Source organism: Genypterus blacodes, unplaced genomic scaffold (assembly GCF_046128005.1).
Source record: "Genypterus blacodes isolate CSIRO-AG114 ecotype Tasmania unplaced genomic scaffold, CSIRO-AGI_Gbla_v1 ptg000156l_1, whole genome shotgun sequence".
NCBI classification, from domain to species: Eukaryota; Metazoa; Chordata; class Actinopteri; order Ophidiiformes; family Ophidiidae; genus Genypterus; species Genypterus blacodes.
In genome coordinates this window covers 9,880,001-9,895,593 of record NW_027466957.1, presented here as the reverse complement: position 1 = coordinate 9,895,593, position 15,593 = coordinate 9,880,001, and the positions used below count along the sequence as shown (strand labels likewise).

At 41.6% G+C, this 15,593-nt stretch overlaps 2 protein-coding genes across 2 annotated transcripts; both read right to left on the bottom strand.

Annotated features, from left to right (window-relative positions):
• Positions 1-527: 527 nt before the first annotated feature.
• On the bottom strand, positions 528-5,060 carry LOC143012872 (cytochrome P450 3A27-like). The gene is made up of 13 exons (XM_076166205.1): positions 4,909-5,060; positions 4,123-4,216; positions 3,969-4,021; positions 3,768-3,867; positions 3,544-3,657; positions 3,206-3,294; positions 2,949-3,097; positions 2,724-2,851; positions 2,475-2,550; positions 2,072-2,232; positions 1,756-1,982; positions 1,512-1,674; positions 528-1,394 (listed from the first exon to the last, which is right to left on the bottom strand). The coding sequence occupies exons 1-13, from the start codon at positions 4,977-4,979 to the stop codon at positions 1,305-1,307; spliced, it is 1,515 nt and encodes a 504-aa protein (XP_076022320.1). The 5' UTR covers positions 4,980-5,060; the 3' UTR covers positions 528-1,304.
• A 1,818-nt stretch (positions 5,061-6,878) lies between these two features.
• LOC143012871 (cytochrome P450 3A27-like) lies at positions 6,879-10,991 on the bottom strand. Its single transcript, XM_076166204.1, has 13 exons — positions 10,853-10,991; positions 10,170-10,263; positions 10,008-10,060; positions 9,807-9,906; positions 9,585-9,698; positions 9,247-9,335; positions 8,994-9,142; positions 8,772-8,899; positions 8,574-8,649; positions 8,094-8,254; positions 7,776-8,002; positions 7,532-7,694; positions 6,879-7,417 (listed from the first exon to the last, which is right to left on the bottom strand). Exons 1-13 carry the CDS (start codon positions 10,921-10,923, stop codon positions 7,328-7,330), a joined length of 1,515 nt encoding a protein of 504 aa, XP_076022319.1. The 5' UTR covers positions 10,924-10,991; the 3' UTR covers positions 6,879-7,327.
• Between the last annotated feature and the right edge of the window lie 4,602 nt (positions 10,992-15,593).

Here is a 15,593-nt window from a genome sequence, read left to right as displayed (position 1 = left end):
TATAAGGCTTCACGCTCAAGCTAATGCATAGATTTTGAATTGGTGTATATCTTGGTGTATTGCGTGTACTGTGTCAGAGCTTGTGCTGATGCAAGATCAAGTATCTATACTTAATCTACAGTAGACAATTTGTTACACACCTGACCTAGAACACAATCCATAACATTTCTGGCTAAGGAGTGGATCGTCCTGATGCAGCAGAGAAGAACACGATGGTGTGACTCACCCATGTTGCCCAACAAAAAAAGTAGGCCAGTTATTGTACAGCGTGTAGGCCTGTCAGTGTCAATGCTCTCTTTTGTTTCTGTGGTACCACCTACTATGGGTGGTGTTGTTGAAGCATAAGAATAGACACCTGATATGCAGTGTTTGACTAAAGCTTGGCCAGAATCCAATCCTTTGTCAAATAGCTACAAGATGGAATTGTCCCCTACTTAGAACATCGCCAGAGGTTCTCACAGCAGTACTCACAATGCATCAGGATATAAACTGCTTTCAGTGTATCTATATTACAATATGAAGACACATTTCTCAGAGTTGGAGAATCCATTTAATTACTTAAACATGACTTATCAGCTGTCTGATTCACCATGTACCAGTGGTGGCTGTTCTTTCAGTTAAATGTTATTTTCTAATCATTACCATGGTAGCTAGGCTTGCACCAGGCAGGTCTTCAAAACACTTGATTGCACAAAGTTGCTCCTTAGCCCATGTAATCCCAAACAAAACAGATAACCAAAGCAGGAGCAAATTATATTATATTGAGCATATTTGAAATAGATTCAATACATCTTCAGGAGGGATGTAACCTCATGGTCTTCAGAGTTATTGTCAGCATGCTTATCCTTAAAACTCATTATATTGTACAGGAATGGTACGTATATCAATACTTATATATAAAAATGTACATCTGATTACGATCATACTGTAATCTGACAAACACACATGCAACATTTTTCATGTTAAACTTGATGCACTCGATAGGGTAGTGTACATTTTCTGATGACAAGGGACAAAAACTACAACTACTGTTTAAAAGTTGAAAATGTCCAAAGACAGAAGTTGATTTTGAGTGTGTTATACTAAAGAATATGTATAGGATAAAACAAATAATAGGGCTGAAGGAGGCAAGGATATATATGTCACGTCCTATGTGGACTAATCTCATTGTTAGAATGATGTTTAGTACTTGGTCTCTAATATTCAAACACATTCCAGCAGCTGTAATTAAAATTGATCAAAAAGCCACGAGAATTCCACTGATGTGAAGCACTGTTAGAATTGCCAATTTACACAAAGCAGAATTAGCAAACTGTAGATGCTCTGGGCTCCAGCTTCAGTTTGATGGGAGTCTTTGGTATCATAAAACCACCAGTGCCAAGCTCCAGTGGAACCTAAGAAAACAGAAATGAATGAGAAATAAGTACAACCAAAGCTCACATCTACCCTCGCCCAACCACACATTAGGACATCCTACTGTTCTGAAAGCACAAATTAAAATGTTCTCTCACCACTGTCTCCTCGCAGGTGACAAAGCTGAAGTTCTGAAGGATCTCCACCAAAGCCAACTTCATCATCACAAGAGCAAACCGCATGCCAATACAGTTCCTTGGCCCTGCTCCAAAGGGTAGGTATGTGTAAGGATCTATATTGTCCTTGTTCTCTTTGCTGAACCTGAAAACAGAAACAGGACATATGTCTTAGGCTGGTCAAGCAGACGAATGACCTTCAGCCATCATGGATTCAGTATAGTACCTCTCAGGTTTGAAGGTGTCTGGTTCAGGCCACAAGGCGGCGTCACGATGGAGCGTGTAAATTGGGACCATCACGGTGGTTCCCTTAGGAATGGTCACACCGCTCACTTCCACAGAAGTCTTCGCCATTCTCTCAAGACGAAGCGCAATAGGGTAAAGCCTTGCTGATTCATTTAGGACCATGTCCAAGTATTCCATCCGCATCAAGGCATCGTAGCCAGGCCGAGCCTTGGAGACGTACACACATCATTCATTTTTCAGTTGCTAGCTCACTAATAGAGACGGCAGGGTGTAGTTATAGTTAATACTCAAGTGACCTTGTCTGGAAAGGTTTTGTCTATTTCATCTTGCAAAGCCTTTTGGACATGATGGTGGGTTGCCAGGTTGTAGGCTAGAAAGCACAATGAGCTGCTACTGGTTTCATAGCCTGCAAAGATGAATATCATGGCCTGGGACAGGATCTCAGGATCAGTCAGCCCTGGAAAGCAAATCAAAAGCTAAACAATTTACAAAAGTTTTAGCTCAACAACAAGACCAAGACACAATTATCTTACCTTTTTCAAATGCTACCAGGAATAATGATTAGGACAGGGCTTTGCCATTATTTTAAACGTTATTGCATATTATTATTATACTGAATAAGGGAAATAAAATTATTTCCCTTAAGCTGTGACCAAACTATGCAATTTAGTCTATAGATCTGTTGGCTTCTTTCTCTACCTTTGCTTGCGTCTTCGTCTTTGGCGTCCTCTGAGACCTGAGAGTCCACCATCAACTGCATGAAGTCCACTCGTTTCTGAATGAGACCACACACACACACACACACACACACACACACACACACACACACACACACACACACACACACACACACACACACACGTGTTTAGAACCAGACAACCACTCAGAAAATGAAACGTCCCAAATTGGGAACAAGTCAAGCAGCATCAAAGGCGCTGCTGGAATTACCTCATGTTCATTCTTATGCCGGTCTGCTTTGATCTGCTTCAGAAAGGTATAGAAGAAATCTACCACATCTCTGGGGAAGATCGACACATCCATCTTGTCAAAGATGCCACCCAGGAATGGAAACAGAACTGAATTGGATGAGAATGAAATAGATAGATAGATAGGTTATTTTAGGACAGACAGGACGCAAAGGATGTTCTGATTACAACTCAATCTTTGACATACCAGTGAGCACCAGCAGGGGATCCATGAAATCGAACTTGACCATTTTTTTGATGTTTTTGACAAAAGGATCATTAGGACGATTGATGGAATCGACATCCACACTGAAAGCAGTGCTTGTTACAACATCCATACTGTAAGGTCCAAATACCCTGCAAGAAAATAAAAATAAACTATGTCTTTCTGCTTTTATCATGAGTACTTATTATTAGTATTAGTATTATTAATATACTACAATCACACAGAACAACATTACGCACTCTTTAACCTCTACGGCTTCATCTGCATCTGCTTTCTTTTGAAGAATATTCACCAGGTTGTTTGAGTGCTGCAACATAATTCCATACATCTGCCCAAACAAACAATGACATTGTTTAGTAATTCACAATGGCCTCCACACACAACAGAGCAGAACTGTTTCTGTGTAAACATTTATAGTTCTTGTGAAAAGCAGAAGTCATAAATACTGCGACATTCATAGTGTGACTCAACCCCCACTTCTTTATTTCTTTACACTTTCTTGTCAACTTATTACACAGATGGGAGATGCACATGGATAAATAATGTAACAAATGTTGCTCTTATGTGCTCCTTAAACCTCTTTGAGTCGTCCACTGGTGAAAGATGGAGAGAGCACACTGCGAATCCTCCTCCACTCATCGTCTTCCACTACTGACACTGCATCGCGCAGGGGTCCATTTAGGCCAAAATCCTGAAACACACAGAGAGAGAGAGAGAGAGAGAGATACAGGCAGAATCAAGTCTTAATATTGTATTACTGAATTGCTATTAAGATGCTAATGAGGAAAATGCTCTCTTTACCCTTCTGTTGGTGAAGATGGAGTAACACTCCTTCACTAGGACTGTTTTGATCATGGCGGGGTCCATTACAGCCAGTACAGGCTGCCTGCCATCATACAACCTTGTGAAGGAATCATTTACAATCACTTACAGTAACTTAAGCACTTAGAGACATTTACAGTATGACGTTTCCCTCTTTCATTCCAACTCACACACACTCACCCCCAAACTTTGCCGTATTTCTCGTAGCATTTTGTGTCAAACACGTGAATGCCCTGAGGAGATCAAGTGAGAGACGAGTGAAGAGGACATTGAAGCTCTGACCTCCAGCAGCAAAGCAGCCACTGTAGTGTAGTGGACAATGGAGGATTCTCACCTGTTTGTACTCCAAAAATGTCCCAATAAAGGGCCACGGTTTTGGTCCTTGGATACCTATTTTCTTGAAAAATCCATAGGGAGCATATCCATACCTGGAGACAACAAGCAGAAGTGAGAAAACAACAGCACCAAACGCTTTGTTTTTATTTGTTTTACCTCTACTTAAGTCAAAATGTCTGTTGTGTTGCTGATAACATATAACATAACTTATTATCTTTCTCACAATAAGTATATAAAAAACACAGAGGACTTGAATTCAGTGTCGACATTGTCATGAACATGGATGCACTATTTGTATATGATCATGTTTTGATTGACATGTTGCAGCCAACAAAGTTGTGTCAACGTTGGTTCACTGCGCAGTCCGTCTCTCTCTGTAACTCACAGAACATGTGAACTTCTCTGCTGTATTTTTCGCTTGGTGCTACTTCTGTTAAAGATGACAGTGATATGTGTCAGTAAACTGTTTTCATTTAGGGGGAAATGGAGACTTCGACGACAAAAACACTCGGTCGTTGTTGACCTCCTCTGTGTTTCCGGGAAACAAGTTGGTCAAGAGAAAGCACCGAATTTGAGGTGAAATTAAGTCGAGTTATTTATTTATTTTAGTTTTTTACTTCATGTGTTATCAGAAAAGGTAACTATTCTGAATAGGAATACTTCCTACACCCGCTTCTAGAAAACACGTTCGTAAACAGGCTTATTTGTTATTTACGCCCTTTCAACCAGCTCGGTGTCGCATGGAGGCGTATTATCTTGCAGAAAACAAAGAGATCATACATACGCCAAGATGAGGGAAATCACAATCGCTATTAGAGTCCAGGTTTCGATGGAAAAGTTGGGGAGGAAATACATGGCTGTGTTCTCCTGGACCAGCACCTAACCCACAAACAGCCGAGACCCACCTAGAGGCTTTTAAGCAACAGGCAGCAGAGAGGCGGTCCAACCCCGGGGGACAACGACCAGTTATGTAAGCGCATATCACCGCATTCAAAACTCCTAAGTCCAGCACTAATAAACCAACTTTGTGGTTGGGTTCCAAGGCATATCGCTATTTGTAAAATAAATTAACTTTAACCTTTCTCTCTCCCTGAAACCACTTATCTATTCCCAAGTATCACACGCAATTTAACTGATCATTCTACTTCTCCTTTTTCAGGTGGAGGAGTTGATATGGCGAGGGTTGATGTTTTTAATACCCCCAAACCAAAGTTTTTAAAGGAGAAACTCTGCTTAGAAAGTTTTGTACAAAATTCCTCCATGGTGTCAGGCCTATTTTTGTGAACTTTCTCAGTTTAGATGAAAAAACAAATACGCAACACGGACAGATGCACTCTCAAAAGAGTTTAAGAATATCCTTATTCAATATAGCCCTGATAAAATTGCAGGTTTTTGTGATGTGCCTTTCATGTCCCTGCAGAACTCAATTTTGTGTATAAACTGTATCATGAAATTTCAAATATTGTATATAATGCCTCTGCCAGAGAAGCAGCACCAAAGCACAATGCTGTCATTTGCTGCTCCACGGCTGTCGAGCTCTTGTCAAAATCACCCCATTATATGTTTTCTATACAGCCAAACATCTATTTCTCACCAGATCACAGGATGTGCTCCTTTACATAAGGCTATGTAGGAAATTCACCAGGCCTCAATGTACTTATATATTTCTCAAGGATCACCTTTGGTCAGGGCACCTTTCCCCTGCTGCTTAGCCATGTGCGTTTATTTGATCTTGGCAAAGTTCAGGTGTTGTTGAGAGCAGTAGCTCAGTGGGTAGAGCTTCCAGTTGGGAACCGGAGGGTCGCCGGTTCGAGTCCCTGCCGAGGTGCCCCTGAGCAAGGCACTGAACCCTCAATTGCTCCCCCCTCTGCGAAGGGTGGTAATGTAATGTAAGTCGCTTTGGATAAAAGCGTCTGCCAAATGCTCGTAATGTAATGTAATGTAATGAGCACGTCTGATGCAACCCTTCTTGCTACTTTTCAAAATAAGTTCCCATATGGTCTTTAAGCCTCCTGCAGGCCACGACTGAGCCGGTAGCAATCAAGAAAACAGGTCACCCCCCCAGATCTTCAGGGTCAATCAAAAGGACTTTTATTGATGGCGGATGTATGTTAATTACCCCTGAACGTGAGTAAGAATGGAGTCCCATAATAAACAGGTGTTTACAGTGAAAGTACGGGAAAGGTCCAAGACCATATCTCACAACTTCAGGTTATACATCACAACAAATTAAGAAAAACTGTAAAATCTGGGTAATCTGAGTAAAATGTGAGTATTCAAGAACACGGAAGGACAAACTGACCTGTGAAAGATCAGCAAGTAAAGAGAGTTAAAATGTCGAATCTGCCCCTGTGTTTTGCCTTACCCATGACCCACATGGCAACTCAACACATGCGTGCTTCATAAAAGCTTACTCATACCTTGTATGCGTTATCTACCTATAATTGACTTTAATCTCAAACATGACTTATCTGCAGTCTGATTCACCATGTACCAATGGTGACTGTTCTTTCAGTTCAATGTATTTTTCTAATCATTACCATGGTAGGTAGACTTGGACCAGGGAGGTCTTCAGGAGCAAATTATATTATATTGAGCAAATCTGAAATAGATCCAACATATCTCCAGGAGTCGTTTTTATCGTTAAAACTCATAATATTGTACAGGAATCGTTTGAATAGTAATACTAATATATACAAATGTACATCTGATTACAACCATACTGCAGTCTGACAAACACACATGCGACATATGTCATGTTAAACTTGTCTCTTTATTATCAATTCCCTTTAAACAGAAACATATGAATGAATATGAATACAAAACTATAAAGGCATCATATTGTAATATCCCTTACTGATAGTGTGCTTGATACACTCAATAGGGTAGTGTACATTCTCTGTTGACAAGGGACATAAACTTCTACTACGGTTTAAAAGTTGAAGATGTCCAAAGACAGAAGTTGATTTTGAGTGTGTTATACTATAGAATTTGTATAGAATAAAGAAGAAAAAGGTAGGAAGGAGGCAAGGATATATATGTCACGTCATATGTAGACTAATCACATTGTTAGAATGATGTTTATTACTTGCTCTCTAATATTCAAACACATTCCAGCAGCTGTAATTAAAATTGACCACAAAGCCACGAGAATTCCACTGATGTGAAGCACTGTTAGAATCGCCAATTTCCACAAAGCAGAATCAGCAAGCTGGAGATGCTCTGGGCTCCAGCTTCAGTTTGATGGGAGTCTTTGGTGTCATAAAACCAAGATCGGACACCTCCAGCGGAATCTAAGAAAACGAGAAATGAGAAAGAAGTACAACCAAAGCTCACATCCACCCTCGCCCAACCACAACTTAGGACATCCTATTGTTCTGAGAGCACAAATTAAAATGTTCTCTCACCACTGTGTCTTTGCAGGTGACAAAGCTGAAGTTCTGAAGGATCTCCACCAAAGCCAACTTCATCATCACAAGAGCAAACCGCATGCCAATACAGTTCCTTGGCCCTGCTCCAAAGGGTAGGTATGTGTAAGGATCTATATTGTCCTTGTTCTCTTTGCTGAACCTGAAAACAGAAACAGGACATATGTCTTAGGCTGGTCAAGCAGACGAATGACCTTCAGCCATCATGGATTCAGTATAGTACCTCTCAGGTTTGAAGGCTTCTGGTTCAGGCCACAAGGCGGCGTCATGATGGAGCGTGTAAATTGGGACCATCACAGTGGTTCCCTTAGGAATGGTCACACCGTTCACTTCCACAGAAGTCTTCGCCACTCTCTCGACACGGGAAATAATAGGGTAAAGCCTTGCTGATTCATTTAGGACCATTTCCAAGTATTCCATCCGCATCAGGGCATCGTAGCCAGGCCGAGCCTTGGAGACGTATACACATCATGCATTTTTCAGTTGCTAGCTCACTAATACCATAGGCAGCAGGTGTAGTAATAGTTAATACTCAAGTAACCTTGTGTGGGAAAGTTTTGTCTATTTCTTCTTGCAAAGCCTCTTGGACATGAGGGTTGGTTGCCAGGTTGTAGGCTACAAAGCACAATGAGCTGCTACTGGTTTCATAGCCTGCAAAGATGAATAGCATGGCCTGCGACAAAATCTCAGGGTCAGTCAGCCCTGGAAAGCAAATCAAAAGCAAAAACAATTTACAAACATTTCCATTTACAACATTTTCCTCATTGAGATCTAGTAAGGACTAGCAATCAAGACACAATTATTTCACCTTATTCAAATGCCACCAGGAATAATGCAAGGTACCATTGTACCAGTGCAAGTTTTCCATTATTTGAAACATTATTAATTATTAATAATAATACATTATATATTCATTATTATTATTATTATTATTATTATTATTATTATTATTATTATTATTATTATTATTATTATAATATAATGCAATTTAGTCTCTAGAGCTTCTGGCTTCTTTCTCTACCTTTGCTGGCGTCTTCGTCTTTGGCGTCCTCTGAGACCTGAGATTCCACCATCAACTGCATGAAGTCCACTCGTCTCTGAATGAGATCACAGCCACACACACACACACAAGTGTGTTCAGAACCACACAATTACTCAAAATATGAAATGTCCCAAATGGTGACAAGTCAAGCAGCATCAAAGGCGCTGCTGGAATTACTTTATGTTCATTCTTATGCCGGTCTGCTTTGATCTGCTTCAGAAAGGTATAGAAGAAATCTATCACATCCCTGGAAATCAGCGACACATCCATCTTGTCCAAGATGCCGCGCATGAATGGCAACAGAACTGAATTGGATGAGAATGAAATAGATAGAAATGGTTATTTTAGGACAGACAAGGCACAAAGGATGATCTGATAACAACTCAATCTTTGACATACCGGTGAACACAAGCAGGGGATCCATGAAATCGAACTTGACCATTTTCTTTACATTTGTAATAAAAGGATCAGTAGGATGATTGATGGAATCGACATCCACACTGAAAGCAGTGCTTGCTACAACATCCATACTGTAAGGTCCAAATACCCTGCAAGAAAATAAAAATAAACTATGTCTTTCTGCTTTTATCATGAGTACTTATTATTAGTTCTTTATCAATATACTCTCATCACACAGAACAACATTACGCACTCTTTAACCTCTATGACTTCATCTGCATCTGCTTTCTTCTGAAGCATATTCACCAGGTTGTTTGAGTGCTGCAACATAATTCCATACATCTGCCCAAACAAACAATGACATTGTTTAGTAATTCACAATGGCCTCCACACACAACAGAGCAGAACTGTTTCTGTGTAAACATTTATAGTTCTTGTGAAAAGCAGAAGTCATAAATACTGCAACATTCATAGTGTGACTCAACCCCCACTTGTTAAATTCATTACACTTTCTTGTCAACTTATTACACAGATGGGAGATGCACATGGATAAATAATGTAACAAATGTTGCTCTTATGTGCTCCTTCAACCTCTTTGAGTCGTCCACTGGTGAAAGAAGGAGAGAGCACACTGCGAATCCTCCTCCACTTATCGTCTTCCACTACTGACACTGCATCGCGCAGGGGTCCATTTAGGCCAAAATCCTGAAACACAGAGAGAGAGAGAGAGAGAGAGATACAGGCAGAATCAAGTCTTAATATTGTATTACTGAATTGCTATTAAGATGCTAATGAGGAAAATGCTCTCTTTACCCTTCTGTTGGTGAAGATGGAGTAACACTCCTTCACTAGGACTGTTTTGATCATGGCGGGGTCCATTACAGCCAGTACAGGCTGCCTGCCATCATACAACCTTGTGAAGGAATCATTTACAATCACTAACAGTAACTTAAGCACTTAGAGACATTTACAGTATGACGTTTCTCTCTTACATTCCAACTCACACACACTCACCCCCAAACTTTGCCGTATTTCTCGTAGCATTTTGTGTCAAACACGTGAATGCCCTGAGGAGATCAAGTGAGAGACGAGTGAAGAGGACATTGAAGCTCTGACCTCCAGCAGCAAAGCAGCCACTGTAGTGTAGTTAACACTATGACAATGGAGGATTCTCACCTGTTTGTACTCCAAAAATGTCCCAATAAAGGGCCACGGTTTTGGTCCTTGGATACCTATTTTCTGGAAAAATCCATAGGGAGCATATCCATACCTGGAGACAACAAGCAGAAGTGAGAAAGCAACAGCACCAAAAGGTTTGTTTTTATTTGTTTTCCCTTTTCTTCAGTTAGTCAGAATGTCTGTTGTGTTACTTATCTTTCTCACAATCAGTATATGAAAAACACACACTGGAATTCTGTGTCGACTTTGTCATGTACATTGATGCGTTTTTTGTATATCTTCATGTTTTGCAGCCAACAAAGTTGTGTCAACATTGCTTCACTGCGCAGTCCGCCTCTCTCTGTAACTCACAAAACACGTGAACTATTTGCTTGGTGCTACTTCTGTGTTTCCAGGAAACAAGTTGTTCAAGAGAAAGCACCGAATTTGAGTCGAGTTATTTAGTTAATTAAGTTGTTGTTGTTGTTGTTGTTGTTGTTGTTGTTGTTGTTGTTGTTGTTTCTAACTTAAGGTGTTAAAAGAATAAAAGGAAACTGTTCTGAATAGAAACACTTACTACACCCGCTACTAGAAAACACGTTAGTATTTGTAAACAGACTTATTTGTTATTGCTGCCTTAAACCAGCTCGGTGTCGCATGGAGGTGCATTATCTTGCAGAAAACAAAGAGATCATACATACGCCAAGATGAGGGAAATCACAATCGCTATTAAAGTCCAGGTTTCGATGGAGAAGTTGGGGAGGAAATTCATGGCTGCGTTCTCCTAGACCAGCACCTAACCTGCGGGCAGTTGACCCACCTAGAGGCTTTATGCAACAGGCAGCAGAGAGGCGGTCCAACCCCGGGAGACAACGACCGGTTAGAGATGATAAGATAAAGCATGCTTTATCCTGATTCAAATGGCTGTGCAACAATTGCAGTACAGTGGAGATTGAAAAGATTCACCTTTAGTGAATAAAACGTGCAACACATGCAAAACTAACTAAAAACAGTTCATACAATAAGGTCATGTAATGAGAATATTTACACCTTAACTTGTGCAGCAGAAACATTTGGTATACAGTATATGATATTCTCTTTATATCATATATGGAAGCGCATATCACCAAGTCCGGCACTAATAAAGTTCTTGGTGGCTGGATCCCAAAGTGTATTGTTATCAGTAAAATAAATGACCTTTAACCTTTCTCTTTTCCTGAAAGTATCCATTCCCAAGTATGACTTGCACATTGGCTGAATATTCTTCTTCTTTTCTCAATGTATTTGTATTTGATTTAGAATTGTACGTGTACGTAATACATCTATATTTCTTTAGGGTCACTTTTAGTCAGGTCACCTTTCCCCTGCCGCTTAGTGATGTGCATTTATTTGATCTTGGTAAAGGTCAGGTGGTGTTGAGTCTAATGCCTTCCTTGTTGCTACTTTTCAATAATAAGGTCCCATATGGTCCCCAAATGACTTTCACTGATGGCAGATGTATGCTTATTACCTCTGAACGTGAGTTAGGATGGTAACTCTGAAAATGGTGAGGGCCCAGGTTTTCACAACAACTTCACAGTGAAGGTAGGGGAAAGGTCCAACACAATATGTCACAATTTCAGGTTATCCATCACAACAAATAAAGAACTGAGTAAAATGTGAATATTCAAGAACATAGAAGGACATTCTCACCTTTGAAAGATCAGTAAGTAGAGTAAAGAGAGTTAAAATGTTGAATCTGCCTTTGTGTTTTGCTTTACCCATGACCCACATAGCAGCTCACGACATGCATGCTTCATAAACGCTTACTCATACCTTTTGTGCTTTATCATCCTGTTATTGACTACTCTTATCAAGGCTCCATTGCTGTTGAGCATTGGCGTGTGTGTTGCTTTTTCTTGGTCAAAGGGAACTGAAAGGCCTGACGTAACAGTAGCATGTGATTCTCTATTGTAACCAGAGTTCACCACTGCACTGTTTATCATTACCCTCTATTTTATACAGCTATATTGTTCACTAACGTTTTTGAAAATACAAATAGTAGACTGTGGACCAGAGCCTAATTTTGAGTGTTGTGCTTAGATTGAACAATAAAAACCGCCCATCCAGACAAATAAACACTATATGAGCATATAAAACATTTCAACTATATACAGCTGAAAAGAAACAAGGTGAGCAGTTAAGATAATTAAAATGGTTAAAGTAGAAGTAAACATGATGGATGTGCTTAAGATAATTGTAGAGGATTTCAGAGGATGTGATTTGTTTCACTTCCTTCTCATGGTCAGTCCACCAACTGAAGACACAATACACACCCTTTAAGCATGTCGTTTGGAGTTCATGTGGAAGTGATGCATTTCTGTTTAAAAGCCACAATTACAATTAAATAATGTATTCAATAATGTGTGTGACTGCGTGTCATCGCCTTAGAGAGCCTCTTTTTCGCTATCCCTGTCATCCCAATGAATGCATCGGAGTGTCCACGTGTGTATTTCTGTGCACGTGCTCGCAGTTTTGCAATTGCCTCTCTGCCCGCAGCGCTACAAACGAGTGGCGGCGGTAATCCTGTTGCTCTATTTGGTTCAGATCGATCTTGTGAGATGAGGTTGGAAGCAGTAGGGGGGTAAAGGCCACTGAGACAGAGACAATATGGAGGAAGAGGCCAGAAAAAACAAAAACTAAACTGATCATCCTTATGAGTCATGCTAGGGAATTTTTATTGTTTCTACATTTCTGACAGTTCCTGCTCCTGGATAGTGGAGGCTGTGCAGCATTTGGGTAGTTTTAGTTGTTATTCTGATGGGAGGGGTTCTAGGGATGTGACGCAGCAGCTTGATGGCCCCGGTATCCTCCAGATGTTGCCTGGGAGTTGTTAATTGATCTTCTAATGAAGTACTGGGCTGCTCTTGTCATCCGCGATTGACATTGGAAGGGACGCCTGCCGATCAGACCCCAGACCAGACGTGCAGACATCAGAATCTCTCTCTCTCTCTCTCTCTCTCTCTCTCTCTCTCTCTCTCTCTCTCTCTCTCTCTCTCTCTCTCTCTCTCATACACACACTCACACATACTAATACACAGTAAACATAACTCACAGCATCCATTAAATTCAAAACACCACCTTCGGCTCTTTTTTTTGAGAGCCTGTCCTGTTGTCTGATAAAACAGTTTTAATCTGACAGCAGCATTCCATTTTTCTTCACACACTCATACACGCATACACGCACACACACAAGCACACGCACACGCACACGCACACGCACACGCACACGCACACGCACACACACACACACACACACACACACACACACACACACACACACGCACACATTGATTACAGAGCTGTCAGGAGAATCCCAAAGTTAATTGCGCCCTTGTGCTGCCGACTGTTACCACCCTGTCTTGCATGGTATTTTTTGGCAGAAAGCCTGATAGATGTCGCCTTTTCCAAATCACAGTGCGTGTGCGTTGGTGTGTGTGTTTTCCCTCTCTTTTTGTGCATGTGCAAGTCAGTAGATGGTGAGTCATGCTGGAGAGAGGTGGGTGTCAGACATTGAGTGGAATCCGAAACCTGAACGATCCTGATAGTTTCAAGGGGAAAGCAAAGTTATTATGACGCACCATCTCTAATTAAAGCCTGCTGAATGTCCTGCTCTCTGTTTTAAAGACGGGCTGAGTTAAGCATCTATTCACACCATCTCCATTCTTTCTGTCCAGATAAGACTTTTCTTGTAGTTATGAAGCGTCGATTCTTCACCAAAGCAAGATATTTACCTGCCAGCAGGGGGCAGCACAGGGTAACATTTGTGATAGTCACCTTAGGTAGCAGGGAGCTACTGGGAGTTACTGGTAGATGAGACATTTCCAAAACAATCTCTTTACTAAAAAAGGTCACAGAATACGGTGCTATATTAATTTCACAATACATCCAAAAGATCTGTCACATGCTCGCTCGGATGAAATGACATGATGAGCCATCCGTGCTCCTCACATTTCAGCAGCATAGACTCTCCATGCGCCACCTCACAGTGGGCTGCTGCACCTTTTGCCCATTAGTTTCAGTCCCCCGAACAAACAGTCTGGGCACACGATCCCTCCCCCCACCCCGCTGGTGTCTCGCAGGGGAGCCATATGGCGTCAGAGGAGTCACAAGTGTGGGGTCGGAGCCGTACAGGGACAGTTAATGACAGAGGGGGCTGGTGCAGGTGGGACCTTCCCTCACCTCACCCCTGCTGCACCGTGCCACCAGGGAACCGAGTAACACACTGTGTCCCGATTGCACTGCTGCAAAGTCACACACCTGCATCGCTCTGATGGCATGCTGCAGGTGTAGAAGCACATGCCTCTCCATATTCCCTCTCCAAAGTGTCCAAAAGTCAGAGAAAACAGGATTAGATTGGCTTGGTGACGTGCAAATGTATGTGTAGTGGAGCATATACAGGTCATTCTTCATATGGAGATATGTGCTTTTACTGGACAGAGGGAGGAGAAGTAGAGGAGGGCAGGAGATACAGGTATTGGAGTGTTCATGTAAGCTTAAGTTTAATTGTGGGACACCAACTCATCTCATTAATTTAGACAGGAAATCATGTCCTCTGTTTGGTGGCCACTTCCAGTGAGTTATGGCTACTTGTCCAAGCGAGCTGTTGGAGCTGTTGTTATGCTGAAAGGAGATGTTACAGGGAAAAGCTCACCATGAGACAACCAAACACACACACACGCACGCACGCGCGCGCACACACACACGTGCACACACACACACGCGCACACACACACGCGCACACACACACACGCGCACACACACACGCACACACACACACACACACACACACACACACACACACACACACACACACTACACTGACAGGGTGATTTAGTGGCTTTTAATCATTCACAAATTGCCTGTTATTCTCACTCTCACAGCAGGGCTTGATTACACACACCGGTACACTACATGAGATGGAAGCTCACACCAGTCAGAAATTAGGATTTGACTCAGACTCAGACGGCGGCGGGTGAGGGAGACAGAAGGCGTGAGAGTGCATTACACTGTTTCTCTGTCTGACATTTAGGGTCACAGGAAAATGCAGCGTGAGCAGGAGGCAGTGAAACCTTCATAGATCTGTGCTGTAAAGAGCAGCAGCGTGAAAACACCCCAGGCTTCATCACTGCCGTCAGGAGTGTGTGTGTGTGTGTGTGTGTGTGCACTTTATCGCTGAATCCACCAAATCCTCTCGCTACATATTTGAGTTTGTCTTTGCAAAGGATTTCTGAGGCTCAAACAGGCTGGAGACAGAGAGCTTCGGTGAGGGATGCATCCTCACCTGTTTGCTATTTGAATATACTGTTAATATTAATACTACAAAAACTTAAAACAACATTAAACCTCACTGAGCCACTTCCACGCTGCTCTGACGGACATCACGCCATCGGTTTGAGTGAT